We start from the raw sequence: 22,054 nt of genomic DNA, 5'->3' as shown, positions 1-22,054 counted from the left end.
CAAAAATGATCATCCTAAACTAATGCTTGATGATATCAGTCGAAATGTAAAATTTACCTAAAAAGCCATAGTGTTGTTGTTTATACTTAGATTTGTGGAAATGAATTAAATTATTTATTAACGAATTTTTATCAAGTAAGGGACAAATCCATTCAAGAGAAATTTATTCATGAATTCAATTTTTTCGAAAACATATGGTTCTAAAAATTCAGAAATATATGTCAGTCTTCATTTATTGAAATATTCGTGTTTTGAAAATATCATTTCGCCTATCTATACCCATAATGTGATGGATGAGAATAAATTCAACTAAGTAAGTATTTATTGAGTAAGAACCTTAAATTATCTTTATCGTAAAGCTCGAATGATTAATGAGAAATGAATATTCAAATCTGGGAAGAATTCTTTTAGGAACGAATTGCCATTTCATCAAATCCATTCGAAATCAGATTATCTATTGGCGATGTATTTAAATCGACCAGTCTGGGAAATGCAATCATTTCGGTTTATATTGTGCCTCTATTCATGTTCTGTTATGCTTGTATGCCATACAAATATCGGAGAGCGAACTATTTAATCTCATTCCCATTTCAATCATGTGACGATTCGAGACCGTCATTATTGAATAAAATCACTTCACCCCACAGTTTATATTCTATTCACTATTCTCCACTCAGAAGAATAGTGATTTTATTGGCACTTAATTCCACAAAGAGCTATACAGGGTGGCCACTTTTTCAATGGGATTGTATTGGTAACTTTTAAACCATAAGAGTTAGAATGTCGGTCAAATGGAGAAAAAGTTGCATGCATAGAAGCATTATCAAGCAGTTCAAACAAATCGAGATTATCAGGGCCGGTTATTGAGATATCATAAGAAAAATAAATTCTGTCATTTTGATTTTCCTTTTTTTCCCACATTATTTCAAATATTATCAAAAAATGTTACAGGAATTTTTTATTCGACAGTAAATGGTTCTCAATTTGACGTAATCAGATTTCGTATCCAACGTTTCGTGCTCTCTGGGCCATCCCCAACCTCATTTTTTTCAATACGGACCTGTATATTTTATGACACATTTCGAAATAACTTTTAACGCTGAATTCAACGATATATCATACAATGTCATTCAAAGTTGATTTTCAGGTGATTTTGAGCCTTATCCAAATTTCTTTGGGTCATTTATATTCTATAGCAGTAGTGGAAAAAGAATCTTGTTCTTCATGTCACTTGTATATTCGATTACTTCGATTGTAAAGGAGAAGTAAAACATGGTTATAGATGTTAAGTTACGATTAATCGAATTTTATAGGTATAGCATTCAATTTTGAATATTTTGAGAATGGAGCGTTTTGAGAGGAGAGATGAAGAATAATTCAATTTTCTGAATTACCTGATTGATTTCTTTATACTGAATTTGTACAGTATCATGGATTGGCCAGGATAGAACTAATCCTATTGGGGTTTTAACAGCCTGTATCTTTTTACCCAATCGAGAAAAATAGTAAATGAAAAAAGTATTTTATTTGATGACAGGAATCTATGATTCAATTTGATGTATAGCTTAAAAACTCACCCTGTATATGTGAACTGAAGACTTATCTCGTGAATATGAAAAAAATGGTTGTTATTTCTCGAAAGCTTTATTAATGACACATGAGACTTTGATGAAATATATATTGACAAAAAGAACCCACTTGTGAAATGAAGTATTAATTTTCAGTCCTATCGGAATAAATTCACGTAATACCTTTATTAGAGGCTATGAAGTCATATTTTATGTTTTCAACCGTGTTTAAATATGAGCGGTTCCTCCATTGAATTAGAGAACACCTGAAACGTTCCCATCTTAAATTGCATGGAAGTTTGCACATTGCATGGAAAGTTTCAGGAGAACTTGCACGCCATTATACCCATTGAATAATGGTTTTTATGTGCATGCTAGAAGTCCGTAGTTAAAAACCGCAAAGCGAAACAAAGTGAATATTTTCGTGTTGGTATTTAAAGTTGAATGATTCCCGACATAAGGTGGATTGGAAGTAATCTATATGTCTTCCTTTGCGAAAAACCTCTAGCGCTTTCCAATAACTCATGTCACGATTCCAGTAGGAATATATACGCCCAACTATCGGCTCGTAAATAAAAACTCTTGGTTGGGTATACATCGGGTATTTTAACGTGAGTTTAAGACAAACAAGATCTGCAGTCAATGATAAATGGTCTTGTTTTCTACCCGAATACTACACAAGTGGAGAAAAATCCATTTACACAAATACATCGAGAAATGAAAGAGATGCAAAATTTATTGTTATCTGACACTATATCAACTTAACGGCGTGTAGCTGTTACCTGGAAAATGGAGCTTCTGGTTTTGGAACGCAGATGTTTCATCGGTAACGTCGAAATTTCCATTATTCTGCTTAGTATAATATTTACGTATTCAGTTGTCCAGAACGTGGAATAACAACAACGATCCTGTAGAATAATATCATAGGCTTCTATGGAAAAAATACAGTTGTCTGGAATTATAAAATTTTGAACTGTACATGTTCAATTACCGTACGTGATATCACGGTGACAGACGTCAAAAAAGGAATATCAATACATCATTGCTTGCTTTCCGATTTCTGCTGGGAATTTGATGCAGAGTGAATGACGTTTAGTTTTCTGTTTCGTTATTCATGACGTATCGTGAAATATGATAGAGCACGTCGATTCATTTTCCATCGACTTTTAGGATTGCCTAACTTGATAGGAATCATTTTATCTTATTCAATACAAAGGTTTTCATCAATCAAATAACGAAAGCTTTAATCTCATACAAAAATCGTACTGTACCGACTAACGTCTTTGTGTCAATGGACTAGTTTAGTGATGTTGATAATACTATATTTGACACGATAGAATTAAAATATAGAGCAAAACAGATAAATCAATGAAAAAATTTTGAAAATCCATCAATAAATGACTGAGAAATAGATTATTTAAATTTACGTGTTTTAGCGCGGAACGTCTTTGGTCTGTGACGTCACGGCACTTGCCTGTGATCGCTACACCATAAATTACGTTTAAATACTTAGCCGCGCCAAGGCTCTCGCGCCGTTTGTAGTTGTACAGTGTAGTTTTAACTCGAGTTTTGTTTTTATGTCACCATAATGGAAGAAGGCTTCGTGAAAGGACAAAGTGACAATTTGACTAAAATAGATATATTCGCAGTGATGGCGTTTTTTCTTCAAATCCATCTTATGTCAGTGCTGTAATAAAAGGAGTTAAACTTTTCAAGTAAGTATCTACTTTTGAGTTTGCTTCATCATGGTTCAGCTTATAACGATGATTTATTTAAAAAACGTTCCATAAACAGTTTGTAGTTGAGTACTGGTTGTTGAAGTCTATCAATGGCAAAACATATTTATGTGAGGAGTAAAAAGTAAAAAGAGAAAAAGGTAATTTATATGTATGTATATAAAGTTATTTCAGCCATCGTGTAACGAACAAAACACGACATGAACGGCACAAGTGATTGTACACCAATGAATTTGTAAGCACTCTGCGAATACCAGTCGTCTAGTGTGTGACGTCACGCCACTTACACGTACTAAGAAATTATTCTTCCAAGCGCAACTTCAAAGTCCCATAACTTTTTCATTTCTAGAGATATTTCAATGATTCTTCCACATTTTTGTTTCATTTTACTTAAATTTTTAGAATTAATCCTCAACAGAAAAATGAAAACTAGTCCATTATAGAACTGATAACTCAAAGGATATCGGGAAATTCCATTTGATATGAATAAATAACTTCGTGACGGGAACTTAGTGAGGGAGTACTTGAAAAACAACAGAATAAGCTTCAGAATTGAATGCGAGAAAATTCCCCGAGAAAAATCATTAAATCCCCAGATTGCTTCTTGTTTACCTGAGAGACTCAGAAAACTATGGCAATAATCAGGAAGGTCACGAGGTAATAGAAACCTAAGAAAACTACATCAGATGAACAGTGGGAAGGCAAGGTGGTTTAATTCCGAATGAAACTAATTCATGGCACAAGCTGATTGTGTTTGTAACCCTATTAGAGAAGTTGTATGGAAATTCACAGGAAATAATGCCAGGAGCTTTGTAATTTTAGATATTAGGAGGATTTTCAAAACATGGACAAGGTATTGAACTTAAAAGGGGTTTATTTTTCCTGATAGATTAACGCTATTTTTATGATAAATGTAGAGATTTTTCAGTTTGTTCTTAGATTTCTATTATAATAAATGGCGAATGTGCCGGTATTATTCAATTGAGAGATATTCATCCATGGGACGAGGATCAAGTGGTTTAGTTTCATTTTTCTGATGAATACATTTTGTTTAGATTATAGATAGTATGTTGATCTATGTATTGCTAACAATATTAAGCCATAGACATTCAAGCTCATAAATATTCATCCTTGAAACTGAATAAGACAATCCTCTTTTTGTCTATTTTATACAATATGAGCTGTAGTTAAAGGAAATCCATTATTTTTTGCATGAAGAACAAGGCTTTAATTACCATAGCTAAAATGAACGGATTCAGTTGACCGCTTCTGGGCCATTGCTTCCTCAAGACGATCCAATTGTTGACAGTACAGTTCCGAGTTAACAGTTGTGCCATAGGGGAGCAACTTATAGAAGATAAATCCCTGTCTATCACACCAAACCCACAGCAAATCCTTCCTGGTCGTCAATCCTACCTTGACCACCTTTTTCGCCGACTCACCGCGTTTCGACCACGGCCGTTTTCGCTTGACGTTGTCTTAAGTGATCCACTTTTTATCACCAGTTCAAAAATGGGTCGATTTTGTTGCGATTCAGCAGCCTTAAGCTGATGGAAATTCGCTCCATGAGGTTTTTTTACGTTAACTCGCGTGGTACCCTATATCGAGCTTCCTCTAGAGACCAACCTTATGCAAATGTTTCCAAACGGTTTTTTGTGCAATATTTAGTGCTTGGAAATTCGAAACAGTGCTTACATGTCGGTCGGACTCGACAATGTTCATAGTTTTATCGATGATTTGGACAAATGGATTTCCAGTGTGTGGTGCATCTTTGACATTGAAATTACCGGAATGGAATCGACGAAATCAAAATTGCACGTGATTGGCTGTTACACTATCAAGACCATTTTCAGCCTCCTAGTTGGCTGCGAAATCTACGCCAGTGGTTTGATATAAGAGAGGCCAGTACGATCATCCATTTGGCAAGAGACAGAGAGGAATTCCAGTTGATGGTCGCCAACCTCCGTTGAGGAGACGGCACTTAAAGAAGAAGAAGAAGTTTGCATTTTCGCCTTTATCGAATAATCTTTGACTCCCTCTCAAACTAAACCTAGTCAACTAATCACAAAACTTTAAAATATAGCTTATTTTCTATTTGATAGCGTCCCTCTGAGTCAACTAATCACAGAACTGTCTTAAAAGTTTTTGTAGTACGAAATCTCATCTTCCTAACGCCATTTAGTGGAACCCGATCCGACGCGATATACAGATAACTAAAGCCATATATTTTGAAAAATTAGCATTTCTTTTTACTACACCTAATATTACAATATTTCCTATATTATCTGGAATGACTAACTAAAATCATGAAAATATATTTTTTCAGACGTTCACGTCTATTATCTTCATCAAACGACGCTTTCATGCTGGGATAATCGTTCGGTATACTGCATCGTTTCAGGTTTTATTAATTTATTAGGACATGGATGTATTGCAGACCGCCAGTCCAATTCGTTCTCTTTTGTGACTTTAGTTACTTCAATTTTACAACCGAACAGCCGGAAGAGTTGATAAATTCTGACTAATGAAGGCAGTTGAGCAATGAATAAAGTGTATATACTCACGTCGTCATGATGATACCAGAATATGTAAGCTGGTGGTTCTGGACTGAATCGGATGGAGCAAGTGAGATTGATGGTGCTTCCTTTGTCCACGTGAAGGTCCGGCCCGCCTAGAATTTGTGCTGTCGGCACTGCAATTCAGATACAAATTACTCTTTTGTTGGATAGCAATTTCCAGATAACGTTTGATAGTTAAATACAACATAGATGGTTGGAATGCGGAGGATCTGTCAACGTGGCTATTCTGGAACGCATGGACGATTAAAATTCGAGATGAAGGGAGGAATTCGAGGTACTCGAGGCTGGCAGTTATGGGGAACTAATGATATCTCGTGATTCATGGGAAGACTCTAAGGATGCAAACATTTTGTTTCAATATACGAGGGTTTATATTTATGTATTGAGAATATAGAAAATAAACAAGCGATTTTGATGCAAAATAGTTTTACTGCTTTTCAAAATAATCGTCTTCAAGATCTATACATTTTTACATGCGATTGCACCATCATTCGAAATATTTTCTCCAGTCAGAAGATGGTGGCACTAAAACATGTGTTTCGAAGGCCTCAACCGCATCTTCCAGCGATGAGAATCGTTGTCCACGAAGTTCATTTTCAACTTATGGGAAGAGAAAGAAGTTAAATTAAATTAATTTTTTGTGTGTCCAAATACTCATTCGTTGCAGTTGATGTGTTTGAGCTCGCATTGTCATGATGCTTGATGATTTGTCGTTTTGGTTTTGTTTCTCTTAATTTACCAAAAACTTCAAGCAAACAAATGGTTTCATACCACTCTGAATAAACGATATTTTGATTTTCAAGAGCCACAAATGCCACAGGACCAGTTTTCGTGAAGAAAGACGCCATCATTTGCTTCTTAAAGCTTCGAGAACGAACAACTCTTTGTTTCACATTGAAACACCCTAACTGTCGACTGGCCTTTTCTTTCTGGCTCGTATGCATAAATCCACAACTCGTCACCTGTGACGATGTTGTATACCGCTTTGGAGGCACCACAGTTGTATTTCGAAGTCATTTTACGGTACCAATCGACACTAGTAATTTTTTTGAGCATCATTCAACAAATGTGGGATCTAACTTGCACAGAGCTACCGAACACACAAATATTCATGCAAAATCTTATGTATGCTAATCATACTAATGCTTAAACATTTCTCGATTTCCTGATTTTTCACATGACGATCTTCTCCAATTAGTTTTCGCACAGCTTCAATTTTTTCCGACACAACGACTGATTTTGGACGACCTTCTTTAACTTCGTCGTTGAGCGAACTACTTTCACGTTTGAATTCAGTGTGTCAGGGATATACGGTGGCTTTAAATAGTGCTTCATCGCCAAAAGTTGAATCTAGTTGATAGATGCATTTTTTTTGAGTCAGATTACGTCGAGAGTCATAATTTTCATAGTTCGAAAATCTTCACTAGTTAAATCGATATTCTGGCAGAGATGAAATTTTCAATTTACTGTAAACAACAAAAATTGTTCTCGTATGTCAAAACATTATGAGTACTTTTAACACAAAAAATGTAAAATTTTACGATGTTAATATCAGATTTCACCTGGCTATATCAGTGTTGACAGTTCTTAATACATAAATAGTAGTCCTCGTATTGTTTGAAATATCGTTAATTCAAATAATATCAAGAAATGAAGGATGTGGGACTATTACAATCTCTTAGGAATTAATTGACCAAGCTTTGATGAAATGAACTTATTAATGCACAAGCAATATTAAATTATACATATTTAGTTGAATGAAATATATAATATTAATAACAGAACATCCTTCTCTGCAAATCTCTAATATCTGTTTCCTTCAATTGATCCTATCAACATATTTGAAACAATATTTACTATTCTTTTATAGCACCAGTTCTCAAACGTCGTTATTTGATTACTTAGCATCTGCTAAGTAATCAAATGAAAGAGCTCAATAAGGTGAGCATTGCATTCTAGGAACCATTCTGCTTGAGTCCAAAGTCACAATTATGGGAATATAAGTTTGAGGTATAACGCTTTGGTTGAAAAATAAGGACTTCCAGGGAAATATTTCTGGTAGGTGATTCCACTGTCAGAACCTGTTCATTACAAAATAATCGACAAGTTCGGAGAAGACAGGAGAAATTTAAAATCCATAATAGATTACGTGATTGTTAGACAGTAATCTAGAATGGAGGTTCAGGTCGTTGGTGATTTTAGAGGAACAACCTAGACATTATGTTGTGAAAGCAAAAATTCTACACCTCAAACGGAAAGACAATAAGCAAACATCACAACAAGACAATGAACTAAAAATTAAAATTAAACGGATATCAGATACAACCTTTAGAACTTCAAAGCAACTGTGAAATATCCAGGATCAATAATAACTGCCGAAGTTTTGATTACACAATCAGCAGATAGGGATGAGCTTGCCGATTGAGAATGAATGGATATCATAGAATAGTCCTGAAGATGACCATGACATAGATATCAATGACAATTCGGAATACATTTCGAGATTCTCGAAATTCAATGACTAACAATCGAACTGTGGACTGAATAAGTTCCTTAATCAACTTGAACTTGCCCGAAGAGGCAGAATACACAAGGACCTGAGAAGTGAAATGATGAAATCATGCTGAGGAACTCGAATCCCAAATTAAGTTGCACTGAATCTCTAATTATTTCGTCATAAACTAGGCGGGAAAATTCATTATTAGTCACAGTCAAGTGGAGCTGGGAAAATTGGTAGATGTTTTACTTCATTTAATTAATGGTTCGCTTCGGGAGCAAGAGAATTATGGATAATCTTTCAAACTCGTTACGAAAATATACTCTATTTGGATTACTTCATTGTAATCTGTGCAATAAGATGTCGACTGTCCAGTTTGGATCAAGAAAGCGTAGGTCATACTAAAGAAAGTTTATGAATAAAGGGAGGTAATTTCACATCAAACTACTCAAAAAGTTAGTGCTTCATCTTTAGAATGCATTCTTGCTTGAATGGTGAATCAAGGAGGTGATGATTTGAAGATGAACATCGCATTTGCTTCGAAGTTGAAATAAGGTTTGTGTTACTTTGAATTGAGTCATTTTTTTCATCTCAATCAATCTGATATATTTTTTAATCTATTTTGGTTTATAATTTTTAATATTGAACTTTTGGAAACTTCCGAGATAAACAAAATTTTGAATATCTGACATTTTCATGTTTGGGAATATCCAAAAATCAGTTTGACAAACTGATCGTTCATCGCCCAAAGTCTCCTCGGGAACTATAGAAGCTTCTCGCATGGAATTTAGTACAAAAATCAATTGATATACCATATTAATCCTCCCAGCTCAAAAAAACGATTCATGCATTTTTGAAGCAAAAAATCAAGGAATAAAATCATTTCACGAAAACTCAACAACATAAAAACATGAAATTGAAAACAGGAATTGATACCACGATACTGAATATAATCTTTTTCATTGCAAAGTTTTATATCTTCGGAGTTTTTCTAGGGTTTGCGAATGAGTCTTTTGGCACCAACGACCTGGGTTCAAGTCCGCAGTCATCCAGCTTTTTCAGTTTTTTAAACACTTTTTTGATGATTTCAGTATTTTAGTAGAAGCAGTCTTACAGCGTGTTCCAAATTCGATGTTCACTGAAAGCATCTATAAGATGTTTCACTGAAAGCATCTATAAGAAAATCTTCAAGGACCTCGAAACTCTTTTTTGAAAAAATCAAATATCAGAAAGCAGATCATAGATATCTTAATTTGTTCTCAAGTCAAAGGGCGTTTCTGGAAAATGACAACTTCAAATATTTCGCTATATTATCGCTAGTTTTAGATTTTTTTTATCTCGAACAGAGACCAAGATATAGCGAATTATTTGAAATAGTCATTTTTCAGAAACGACCTGTAACTCGAGAATGTATTGGGAAATCTATGATCTGCTTTCTGATATCTTATTATTTCGAAAAAAGACCTCAGGGGTGCTTCAAGATTTTTTCTTTAAGATTATAGTTTTCGAGATGCTTTTGTGCGCATCGAATTTGGGTCCCTTGTACTGTATTGATGTTAATTGTAGGATTTATTCGGAGTGTTAATATAGAATTCACACACACAATTCAAAAGTTATTTAGTTAGTAATTCTCTAGTTGCAATGATGAAAAAAACCTGCATCGGCTGGCCAGTTTTTCTTTCGACAAGTGCACGTGCACGGTTTCTCCACAACAGCTTCAACTTCCTCGTCCTGATAGGTTCGCTCTTCATCGGAATTTTCTGCAATGAAAAAATCCGCGAGTTATTTGAATCGCGTCAAGAAGACTCCGCATTATTAATTATTTCACTGTTTTCCTCACTCCAAAACTCTTCCATTGTTTGGAATTAATGTCGTTCCTTGTTATACGCCTCGAACTTGCCGAAAACTTCTAGCACGTCCTCATTTCCTTGTACATTATGTAATCAGGTTCAAGAATTAATAATTAATTCGGACAACAATGTCGGACGAACAACAGTAAACCAGTATCTCCTTGCACTGTAGTCCTCCGCTCAGGCCATAAACTCGGACTTTATTGTAGCTTGCCTTTGGATCAAATAATCAAATAAACATACAACAATATCGTAAACAAGTTGCCAGACTAAATTAGGGACGAATGATCAAATTTGGAGCTCAGATGTGGAGAATAATAAAAGTCGGTATCTATCTGAGCTTCAGGAAATGAACGAATAGTACAGAAGGTCCTGGAGCAGCTTCTATATCGAATTAAAACTCTTACATTGTTAGTGATCTCTTTTAATAGTAGTAGCTGACCATTATACCGCAGGAAAGAGGATCTCCAGAACTTCAGATGGGGATTCCTGATTGTTACATGATTGTTATTTTTCCATTAACCCTCAATTTCATTTCCGACAGAAGAGGTAGACAACGTTATCTTAGGGTATGAATTGACGGGCTGATTTTTCGATAAGAAGTTTCTCGGCATTTTCATTGTTATAATGTTTCTGTATGATCCTTTTGCCAGTTACTCGGACCACTACTAGCAGAAATTTATCAAGAACATTCCTTCCATTATTCTGATACTAATTTCTGAACTTCGGTTCGAACAATGAACTTAATTGAGATATTGCAACTCTGAACGTATCCGGAAATTTTCGTTTGAAAGTTATTGTGTACCCTAGGAATAGTTCATAAAGATTTGAAGGCAATTATATGATATTTGAAAGACATATATATCGAGAATAAAAACAGTATTTACACTTACTATGGAATGAATAGAACATGAACAAACTCAATTTGAAAAGAGAAAATACAGAAAAGTGGAGAGTAACCAATCGAGCTTTCAACGAATTACTTCATCTGAGTTATTTCTAATTTCAGAACTCTGTTTGACTTTGCTCTCTTTGGAATTAAACTGCAGGTTACGATTGAAAAAAATCAAGCCTGATAACTTCCATTTCATTTCTGAGGGAAATCTCGAATTACGCGAAGCAATATCATTTTTCCTCTGCTTTCATTTGCCGAATGGAAGGTTTCGATACGATGGAGTTCACGAAATAAATTAGTGCTTATGGGCCTCTTCTACTGAAGCCTTGAAAGCCTACCTGCAAACACGTATTTTCCTCAGAAATTAATGATTCTGATGAATATTCAGAGACTTAGATGACAGATTGCAAATTTTTCACAGCAGGTAACCCTCATCGTCGCTAGTATCCTAATTGTTAATTAGGAGAAGGATTTACAGAGAATTATAGCGATATTTTCAACTTTTAACATTTTTTTGAGGTTGTTGAACATTTATAATATAATATAATATAATTTTCCACCAAGTAACATATTAGGAATAATTCATCTGAGATTCAATTATTAATGTATTGGACAATAATGATTCATAAATGTTTCACCTGCAGGTTTTGTTGCATGCTCAATTATATCTTGACACGAATTCAATTGAAGAGAATCACCTGTCTGAATTTCATCATTTGATATTGAAATAATAACCATAAATGTTCGACACTTTTAATGGATAACTTAATCGCTTTTCTATTCGTGTTCGACATAATTGAAATAAGTAGATAGAAGTCGTTGAATTATAGTCATTTGATTGAACTGAAATTATAATTACACTTTTATCGAAATATTCACAGCACTTTGAGCTAGTTGATAATTGTAATGAATTCTTCAGTCACTGATGAATCTTATATAACGGGTGTTTTTTTTTCGAGGTATATAACTTTAAGTTGGCATTACTGTTCAAGATGGCGACCGATTCAACAACTGTTAAGCAATTTATTCTCAGTTTGGTTTGGCAATTCATCATGAAAAGACTAACGCCTGAACAACGCTTGCAAATAGTGCAATTTAATTTCGAAAATAATGGTTCTGTGCGGAATACGTATTACGCACTTCGTCCATTTTATTTTGTTTAGCGATGAAGCGCACTTCTGGTTGAATGGCTACGTCAACAAACCAAACTGCTGCATTTGGAGTGAAGCTAATCCCCAAGTGTATGTCGAAACACCGTTACATCCAGAAAAACTGACTGTTTGGAGCGCTTTATGGGCTGGTGGAATCATTGGTCTGTACTTCTTCAAAAACGATGATGGCCAGAACGTTACAGTCAATGGTGATCGGTATAGAGCCATGATTACTAACTTCTTCATTCCTGAATGGAACAACCATGATGTCCAAGAGCTGTGGTTCCAACAAGACGGCGCAACATGTCACACAGCTCGTGCCACAATCGATTTATTGAAAGACACGTTTGGTGACCGCCTGATTCCACGTTTTGGACCTGTGAATTGGCCTCCAAGATCTTGTGATTTAACACCACTAGACTACTTTCTGTGGGGCTATTAAAGTCATTGGTCTATGCGGATAAGCCACAAACCCTTGACCATTTGAAAGGTAACATTCGCCGTGTTATTGTCGATATATGGCCACAAATGTTGGAAAAAGTCATCGAAAATTGGACGTCCAGATTGGACTACATCCATATGCCAGAAATCATATTTAAAATGTAATGCTACAAGATTATCTTGCGGATATATAAAATTCATTTCAATCGAATAATCCATCGTTGTTTTATTGCAATTTAAAGTTCTATAGCTCTAAAAAAAACACCCTTTAGATGTAGCCCTTCCGCTAAGAATCCAGATATGTAGCCATACAAAATTACAGCCTTGATGTTTTCTTCAATGATAGAAATTTTGAAACTCTTTCTTGCAACAATTTTTGTCAAAATGAAATAGTTATTTGTGCAACCAGTGGGAAAAAGCATTTTTCGTATTTCTGTCCAACGACCGAAGCGAGTAATTGAAATGAATTCTTTAATCGATGATGAAACAGGCATTCCTTTAGACGACATTAAAAAAATTTCTATCGAAACTCAAATGAAGATATTAATTTTGTTTTCTCGGATTGAACACTTCACTCGAATATTTTATGAGATTCTGAAAAATAATATATTCAGGAAAGAAACTTGATGAATCGAGAATTTTGGAGTTGGGAACTCAAAAAACGATACCAATATTTATTTCTTTTGATTGAATATATCTCTGATCTCGGACACATAAATATTTTGTAATTATACATTTAGAAAAGGAACTCAGAAATTGACAATTTTGGTGTTGAATACAGAAATAATGTTACAAATCATTATTTTCTCTGACTGAACATATTCTGAGTACTGTTCACAATTACAAGAAATTTTATATTAAGAAAAAGAATTCAGAGAATTGTGATTATGGTCATGGTTTTTTATGATTGAATATGATGGGACTACGAAAAATTAAACATTCAGGAAGAATAAACTGATCCTTTCCTGGAGGTTTACAAAACTTAAGATAATTGATACGATAAACGCCCGTAGAAAATATTTTCCTCAAAAGGTTCTGGAGAATTAAGTATTCCAAAAATTAAATCACAATCAACTTAAATGAGTTTCTCCTTAAAATCCAAACATTTTGCGGAATAATCAATGGGGAGAAAGTTTCGTGATCGAGGAGCTCAATCCCTAATTCAGCAGAGTTCGAGCGTATATATTCTGGCAGAGAACTCGGCAAGAATACAGTAGTTGCGAAAATATTTTCCATCCTGGAAAAGGGTTCAATGCCCATGGGGCTTGATCCCGTTTCATTACGCTATTTACTTACCTACAACCTCCAAATTAACGAAGTAACTCCTCACAGGCTGAGTGCTAATTTGACATTCATAGATTCCTGCGTCACGCTTTTGAGCCCACTTAATTTGCAAAGTCCACTCGTCTGTCTCAGCGTGATGATTCGCCTGGAACCGCTGGTCGCTGGTATAGGTGTAACTGCCCACAGTTAATATGTGTATATCCCTGTGTCGTATCCAGGATACCTGAAAATTAATTAACTGTAATGAGTTGGGGACCAAAATCGTTCGTAGCCTGAATTAGGCATGACGACATTGCCTTCGAGAGGGAAGTTCAACTATTCGGCAGGAAGTTTGTCATCCTCGACTTAGTGGTAAAAGCTCTTCAGTGCGTGTTATAACTCGTTTCGGAAAAGCGCTTCTCAGATATTCGAATGTACCAGTGTGGAATGAATCGCCTACGATCAATTATTAGAATGTGTTTATTGATTTATTTCAACATTTATGCAGTTATTACAATTTTCAAAAACTCCAGAGAAAATGTTTTCTATATGATTTTTCTTAATCCAAATATTCAATAGAGTTTATATTCTTTGAGCAATTCGGGAAAACAAGATCATGGGTACAAATTTTTTTTTTGATTGATGTAACAGCGTATGATGATTTTGTTAGGTGATCGGAAACGGGTTTTTCGGATAAAATTAATCGTTTCAAAGTCAAGAGTCCGAAGATCTTGATTATTCCTTGAAAAATTCAATTTACTGATTATAATATTTTTTCAAGCTTTGTGCAAAATTTCGTATTGGTATCATCATCGATTTTACCGAATGTTTCCCTCCTGTCAAAAATTCTATGTATATGGAGAACAATTATCGAAAATTACAGCGATAATTGCATTGTAGGAAGCGAAACTGCACTGCGATAATTGTTCTGTTGATAGATGCATAGTTTCTATGCATCTTACACAGTTCGAATCTATGGCAATTCCATTCTACATCAGTTTGACAAGTGATGTAACAGTTTATTCGGGAAATATTCCCCCGAATTACACTCGTGCATCAAAATGACCGGATAATTTCGCATTCCAGCGTGTTTTCTTTGAAAAACTGCAACTGAACTCATGCAGTTTTTATGACAACACGCTGTCATGCAAAATTATCGGTAATTTTGATGCACTTGTGCAATTACCTACGAAAATTTCTAATATTTCAGTGACAACCGATCCAGTTGAAATTATTAATGTACATTGAACAATTTAAAGCTCCTGTCTTTTTCCGAAATTCGAGGCTTTATTGTAAAAAACTGATTATACATTTGTGATCTAAAATATTCACCATAGCTGGCCACTACTTTTTCCCATCTTTCGACAACGTTCGAATCCCGCGTTGAAAAAACTGGTCATCTTTTGAAATCCATGAATCGATCCAATTTTTTACTTCTTCATAAAACCGGAAGTGCTGGTCAGCAAGGCTGTGTACCTTCGATCGAAACAGGTGATATTCCGAGGAAGCAACGTCAGGAGAATATGGCGGGTTGAGTAGGAATTCCCAATTCAACGAGTCCAAGTGCGTCTTAACCACTTTCGCAACATGGGGTCAAGCATTGTATAGCGGCCGTTTATCTTTCAATTCTCGGCTCAAACGCATTAATTGCGTTCGATAATGATCGCCTGTGATTGCTTCTGTCGGTTTTAACAACTCATAATACACTAAGTCCAGCTGGTTCCACAAAATACTGATCATGACCTTGGAGCTGTGAATATTGTGTTTGGCCGTCGACGTGGAAGCATACCCGGGAGATCCCTTTTATTTTTTTGCGCTTAGAATTATCGTAATGAACCCATTTCTCGTCTCCAGCTACAATGCGAACAGATATCCCTTCCGTCTTCTCCTCGCAAGCAGCTGTAGGTATACAAGCAAATAAACGCCGTTCAACATCTCACTGTCTCAACTAGTACTGCACCCAATATCCTTGTTTAATCATTCCCATGACTTCCAGGCGTTTTTAAATAGCTTGTTGCGTCCTCCTAATGATCCTGACAATTTTTATTGCGTTTGACACGAGTCTTGATCAAGTAATGCCTCCAATTCTGCATTTTCGAAAACCTTCTCTCTTCCACCGCTATGCTGGTCTTCGACGTCAAATTACCGTTCTTGAAGCGTTGAAACCACTCTCGGCACGTTCTCTCACTAATAGCGGCCTCATCATAGGTATTTGAGAGCATTCCATAAGCCTCAGCCGCAGATTTCTTTATATTGAAGCAGAAAATTGAAACTTCCCGCAAATTATGAAAATTTGGCTCGTAAGCTGACATGTTTAATCGAGAATAGTTTTTTAATGCAGACACAAATCGACTAATATTTCGATGGCTTAATAATAACAAATACCTAAACTCATTGTATGACATTTACGATCTATTTATTACGACTACCACTTATCGCTACAGCCATCTATTGCAAAACGGCTTATAAAATTCTTTGAGGAATTTAAAATCCTTAACCACAAACAACACGGCTAAAACGACGGAAGCGAATTTGTACTCATAATATAATTTTATATCGCAGATTCATTCCTTTGTCAAATCCCTGTCCAACCTTTGCAGAAGTCAAACGTTTCACATAATTCATTAACATTTCAAGGGTATGCTTGAAGTGAATTTATTTCTTGTTCTACCTTCAGAAACATCATGACTAATAGAAAACCATATACAAACGGAAAATTTCATTCGAATTCCAGTCTGACAATCCGCATACAATTCAAAATATAATGGCCACACCGTATTATTTTTTGACATTTTTATGTCATTTATTTTCAGTCCATTACCAAGTTTGTCTAAACTACAACGAATATTGAGTCGATTAATGAATGTCTCCAGGAATTCTTGAATTTCTCTCAGTATCAACAAATGAGCTCTGATTTTGATAATACAATTCAACAATTTCTAAAATTTGTTGATGGGTGTATCACTCTATAATTAAATGGGAAAATCTGCTGAACACAAATGAAATGAGGAACATCAAAAAACAATACACCGTGTAGCAATTACATTGGGGGTTTCCTATTGGAAACTGCCATTCAAATACATAGAAATGTAGAGTGATGGGATCGACGAATCTTGCAAATATTGAATGAGAGTAGCATTCAATGAATACTCTATTATTAACGTTGTACAATCGCAAATAATTACCTCTGTTAGAACCTCAGTTAATCAGGTTTAAACACTAGTTAAAACCTTTAACATTATTTAACAAAATTTAACATTGTATAATTCCTACTGCAACCTACTGGACAATATAGTTCCTGAGTTCGCCCCTATAGAATCCCTATATAGCTAAGAAAAAACGTACAGGTAAAATGCCGTCGTCAGCGTTGCTTTTTCCACCATTCTACATCATACTTCATCGTGTAATATGACAGCGGAAAGTATTGTTTGGACCACCTATTGGGCAAATTGTCGTTGGAGATGGAGAAGAATTTAAGTCGCCACCATTGTCTGTTAGCGAATTTTTTTTCCTTTCAGTTTCGATTTTGCTGGGCTTTCATTTCACGAATGTTCCAATAGTTGATTCAGGCTTTCCGGGATACAATTTTTTGTTGATTAATCTGTTCGAAATGTTCTCGATGAGTTTGTGCAAACATTCGTTGAGAATGGACTAGTTTAGTGATGTTGATAATACTATATTTGACACGCTAGAATTAAAATATAGAGCAAAACTGATAAATCAGTGAAAAAATTTGGAAAATCCATCAATAAATGACTGAGAAATAGATTATTTAAATTTACGTATTTTAGCGCGGAACGTCTTTGGTCTGTGACGTCACGGCACTTGCCTGTGATCGCTACACCATAACTAACGTTTGAATACTTAGCCGCGCCAAGACTCTCGCGTCGTTTGTAGTTGTACAGTGTAGTTTTAACTCGAGTTTTGTTTTTATATGACCATAATGGAAGATGGCTTCGTGAAAGGACAAAGTGACAATTTGCCTAAAATAGATATATTCGCAGTGATGGAGTTTTTTTCTTCAAATCCATCTTATGTCAGTGCTGAAATAAAAGGAGTTAAACTTTTCAAGTAAGTATCTACTTTTGAGTTTGCTTCATCATGGTTCAACTTATAACGATGATTTATTCAAAAATCGTTTGATAAACAGTTTGTAGTTGAGTACTGGTTGTTAAAGTCTATCAATGGCAAAACATATTTATGTGAGGAGTAAAAAGTAAAAAGAGAAAAAAGGAATTTATATGTATGTATATAGTAAGTTATTTCAGCCATCGTGTAACGAACAAAGCACGACACGAACGGCACAAGTGATTGTACACCAATGAATTCGTAAGCACTCTGCGAATACCAGTCGTCTAGTGTGTGACGTCACGCCACTTACACGTACTATGAAATTATTCTTCCAAACGCAACTTCAAAGTCCTATAACTTTTTCATTTCTGGAGATATTTCAATGATTCTTCCACATTTTTGTTTCATTTTACTTAAATTTTTAGAATTAATCCTTAACAAAAAAATGAAAACTAGTCCATTACTATTACTGTATTCTGTGATATCGAATGGAGAAGGAAAGCGGATATTGAATATTAAGTACACTGCACCTGCACAAATAGAAGAAATATCTTCATATATGACATGTGAAGTTGTTCTCGAATACATTTCCTTTTCATTTCATTTCTCTAGAAATTGTGGGATAGCACCCCTAACAGAATTTGGCGCCATAAATGTGTTTCGAAGAGTAGTAAATATAACTCCTTATTACTCGGGCGCTGGAAGGCCCCAGATTCCGAGATCCATTTCCCGCTAGGAACTCTAGCATCCCTTATGCTATGGATTCAATGTGTGTTCGACACAAAATTCGATCGGGTATTTCATTATCAGAACGAAATGAGCAGAATAAACAAGACCGGATTCTTTCCAATTTTTCGTATTGCTCCTTTTACATTTTTGCTGAACTCGAAGTTTCTCTCCAGTTGCGAAATTTCGTATTTGCCACATACGTGTTGACCGTTACTGGACTTTAAAGAATGGATGAGCAATGGCATCGAAAAGAAGTGTTTCGATTGTCGAAGTAGACACTCCGTCTCTTTTAACGCTGTTTGAATGGATGAGAATCTTCTTTGAAGGGTATCATAATAATAAAAGAGAACATCTTATATTATGGTGAGATGATTAACGATCATGTTTATTGTGCAGCATACGCATTGAATTTAATTTCAAACGATGCTGAGAAGTGTGTTCCTGAAGTGTCAAACATTTTCGGTAATTTGTTTGAATTATACTAACTGACAAAGAATCTGCAATACCCAGAAGGAGCTGTTTCAATTTTGATTTTTTTTTGGTAAAACATAGATAGTATAACAAGGAGTAAATGACTTAAGTTTGGAAAAAAAACGAAAGGTTTGCACTTTTTTTTTAATGAATTTGTTGATAATGTGTTTGTCCACCGCGATGATCTATACACTCCCAAGCTACTGGTACTATATGTCTCAGAGCCCCCAAAGTCAGTGGGGGCTGGGGTAAATTCCCAAGCCTTCTACCCATGATGTCCCAATCATGCTCTATGGCCTCTATGGGCGAAAGATCAGGGGATCTGGGCGGCCATGGCAAAAGATTCACATGGGTCGCTTCGAAAAAGTTCAAACTAACTCTGGCAACATGAGGTCGGGTATTATATTGCTAAAATATTGGATTTTCGAGCCGGTTGAGGTAAGGGAGAACATATGGCTCCACTATTTCTTGAAGGTAACGCAGCGCTGTCATGTAACCTCGACTAAAGGTGACCTACTTGCATGTACAATAGAACCTCATACCATAACGCCTACTGTCTGGTGTACATGACGCTCAACATCAAACTGAGGTTCACGTCTTTCTCTCCGACGTCGTCTAAACCTTCTTCGGCCATCATGTGTAACCAAGGAGAGTCGAGATTCATCAGAAAAGACGACCTGATGCCATTCCACGTTGCCGGCGATGCTCAACCGTAACATAAGATGGGGTCGATAATGCTGCAGTCCAAAAGACCTTATCCGGCGGTAAATTGTTCGGGCAGTTAGAGGATGGCCTTGTTCTCCTAACCACTCATCAGCTAAAGATCGAGTTGTTACGAATCGGTCTCTAATGGCCGTAAGTCTTAGACGTCCATCTTGCACATCATTTGTGAACCTTCGACATCCGGTGCCTACTCTTTTTCGATTTTTGTCAAATCACGCTTGACAACATCTCATAACAGTAGTTGGAATTTTGTTCGTACGCTTAGCGATTTCTTGAAATGACCTCTTTCAAATTCACTTAGCTGGCGATAAATCCCGCATATACATGCTCTAGACATTTTAACAACAACTAAACATCGACTTTGGATCTCCTCGAACAGCTGGTATGTTCTAAAATTCAAAAACTTGCAAAAAGCGACGACAATATTTAGGTAACAAAAATTGTTCACATGGAAAAACCTTCATGATTTTTTTCTCCAAATTCAATCATTTACTCCTTGCTATACTATCTATGTTCTACCAAAAAAAAATTAAAATTTAAACAGATTCTTCTAATTGTTGCAGTTTCTTTGTCAGTTAGTATATTATGGTTGGATGTTTCAGGATACGTTTATTGTGCAGCACACGCATTATCTTTAATTTCAAACAAGGCTGAGAATTATATACGTTTTCACGAAACTCTAGACAATGTTCAGTAATGATTCATTTGAGAAATAGAGATACACTCTAGCAATCTACGCCACTGATTCTTCAATATGATCCAGCTCGAGTGGACCATTGTGAATTGCAACCAATTGTATGCATTGTTTGAAATTATTATCAGGCAATAGTGTGCTGTAAATTTGAGAAATGTTTTCAACTCGATAAAACTTTTTCCATAGAATTACATCTGAATTAGGAAGGATAATTGTTACGAAATGTGCAATTCATAGGGAGCCTTTACATATTATGGTACCTTACGATTTCCATTTGAGAACGTATTAATTAACTTTTCCTCCCGCCATATAAATCCACAGATTTGAGGCGAACAACTCATTCTTGGAATTTCCATTTCGAATTTTGCTTTTTATTTTATAGACGGATGGAGATTGCATTCGTGGTAAATGAAGTGGTTAACAGACCTCGGTTCTTCGAGTTCATTTTACGTGGAAATTCCATATAATCCAAGTATTTTTTGTTATTAACCAATGCTTGAGAGCAATCAACCGAAAACAGCTTTTGCGATTTGGAAGAGGCATGCTCCTATGATTGCTGGTTTTCATAAAGGTTCTTTATAGCTTTCTGATTTCTTGAATACGAATGTCATGTTTCGCAGAATCATTAATTTTTGGCTTGTACGTTCTGATTACATCGAGGGTATAGGGTAACTTTGTGATGAAAAAATGTTTGATCTCCGATTCCAAAGTTTCCAACTGTAAAATAAATCTTCACTCAATGAGTCCCGGGTCTAACTGGTGAAAACATATTTTATCTCAAAAAATTCGTCAACTTCGAGAGTGATACATGTTTTCTACGTGAAATTACTGGGACCTCGATAGCTCCCATTTTAACGGTTTGATTCTGATGAAATTCATTATGGTTATCGGATAGGAATTCGAGTTCATCCGGATGTGTTGCATATGTTCAAATATGGAATTTTTATGAGTTTCATATCTCGCGTTCTGCAGGTCTAATTTTGATGGAAATTGATGAGTCTAGGGTCCATTAATGGTTCCACGTGAATTACAGTTAGCATGAAATTTTCTCAAAATACTTTTCAGTAATGAAACAGTATCAGTTTCATTCAATGGAAATAATCCAGAAATAAAATAATACAATTTTATTTCCGCAATTTGACTTGAATTTAATGTTTGACCGAATGGAATATTACTTTTTTTTGAAGAATATTTTATTTCTGTAGGGACGAAAAACTTTTCAGATCCTTTCGTTTTTTTAATTGGTTTCGTTGTTATTACAATGTCGAATTCATTTAATTTGATTATTTTATTTATTTATTTAGAATTCAAACAAACAGGTGATAACACATAAAAATCAGCGTCTACAAGAACAATATATAAGGTGAAGTAGTTAAAATGGTCAAA

The 22,054-nt window shown here is 35.4% G+C and overlaps 1 protein-coding gene across 3 annotated transcripts in view; it reads right to left on the bottom strand.

Annotated features, from left to right (window-relative positions):
- The window catches only part of LOC123685865 (hemicentin-1-like), a 318,649-nt gene that overhangs the window by 25,482 nt on the left and 271,113 nt on the right, over positions 1 to 22,054 (bottom strand). For 2 of the 3 annotated variants that reach the window (XM_045625724.1, XM_045625723.1), the window contains exons 3-5: positions 14,014 to 14,224; positions 10,036 to 10,140; positions 5,869 to 5,996 (exon numbers count right to left, since the gene is read on the bottom strand). In XM_045625724.1, the coding sequence (XP_045481680.1) occupies positions 5,869 to 5,996; positions 10,036 to 10,140; positions 14,014 to 14,224 (444 nt within the window). The remainder of the gene's footprint in view (positions 1 to 5,868; positions 5,997 to 10,035; positions 10,141 to 14,013; positions 14,225 to 22,054) is intronic. The other variant, XM_045625726.1, reaches the window with a different exon arrangement.

The sequence above is a fragment of the Harmonia axyridis genome, chromosome X (assembly GCF_914767665.1).
Source record: "Harmonia axyridis chromosome X, icHarAxyr1.1, whole genome shotgun sequence".
NCBI classification, from domain to species: Eukaryota; Metazoa; Arthropoda; class Insecta; order Coleoptera; family Coccinellidae; genus Harmonia; species Harmonia axyridis.
The sequence above is the reverse complement of the archived record's forward strand: the minus strand, read 5'-3'. Positions and strand labels throughout refer to the sequence as shown.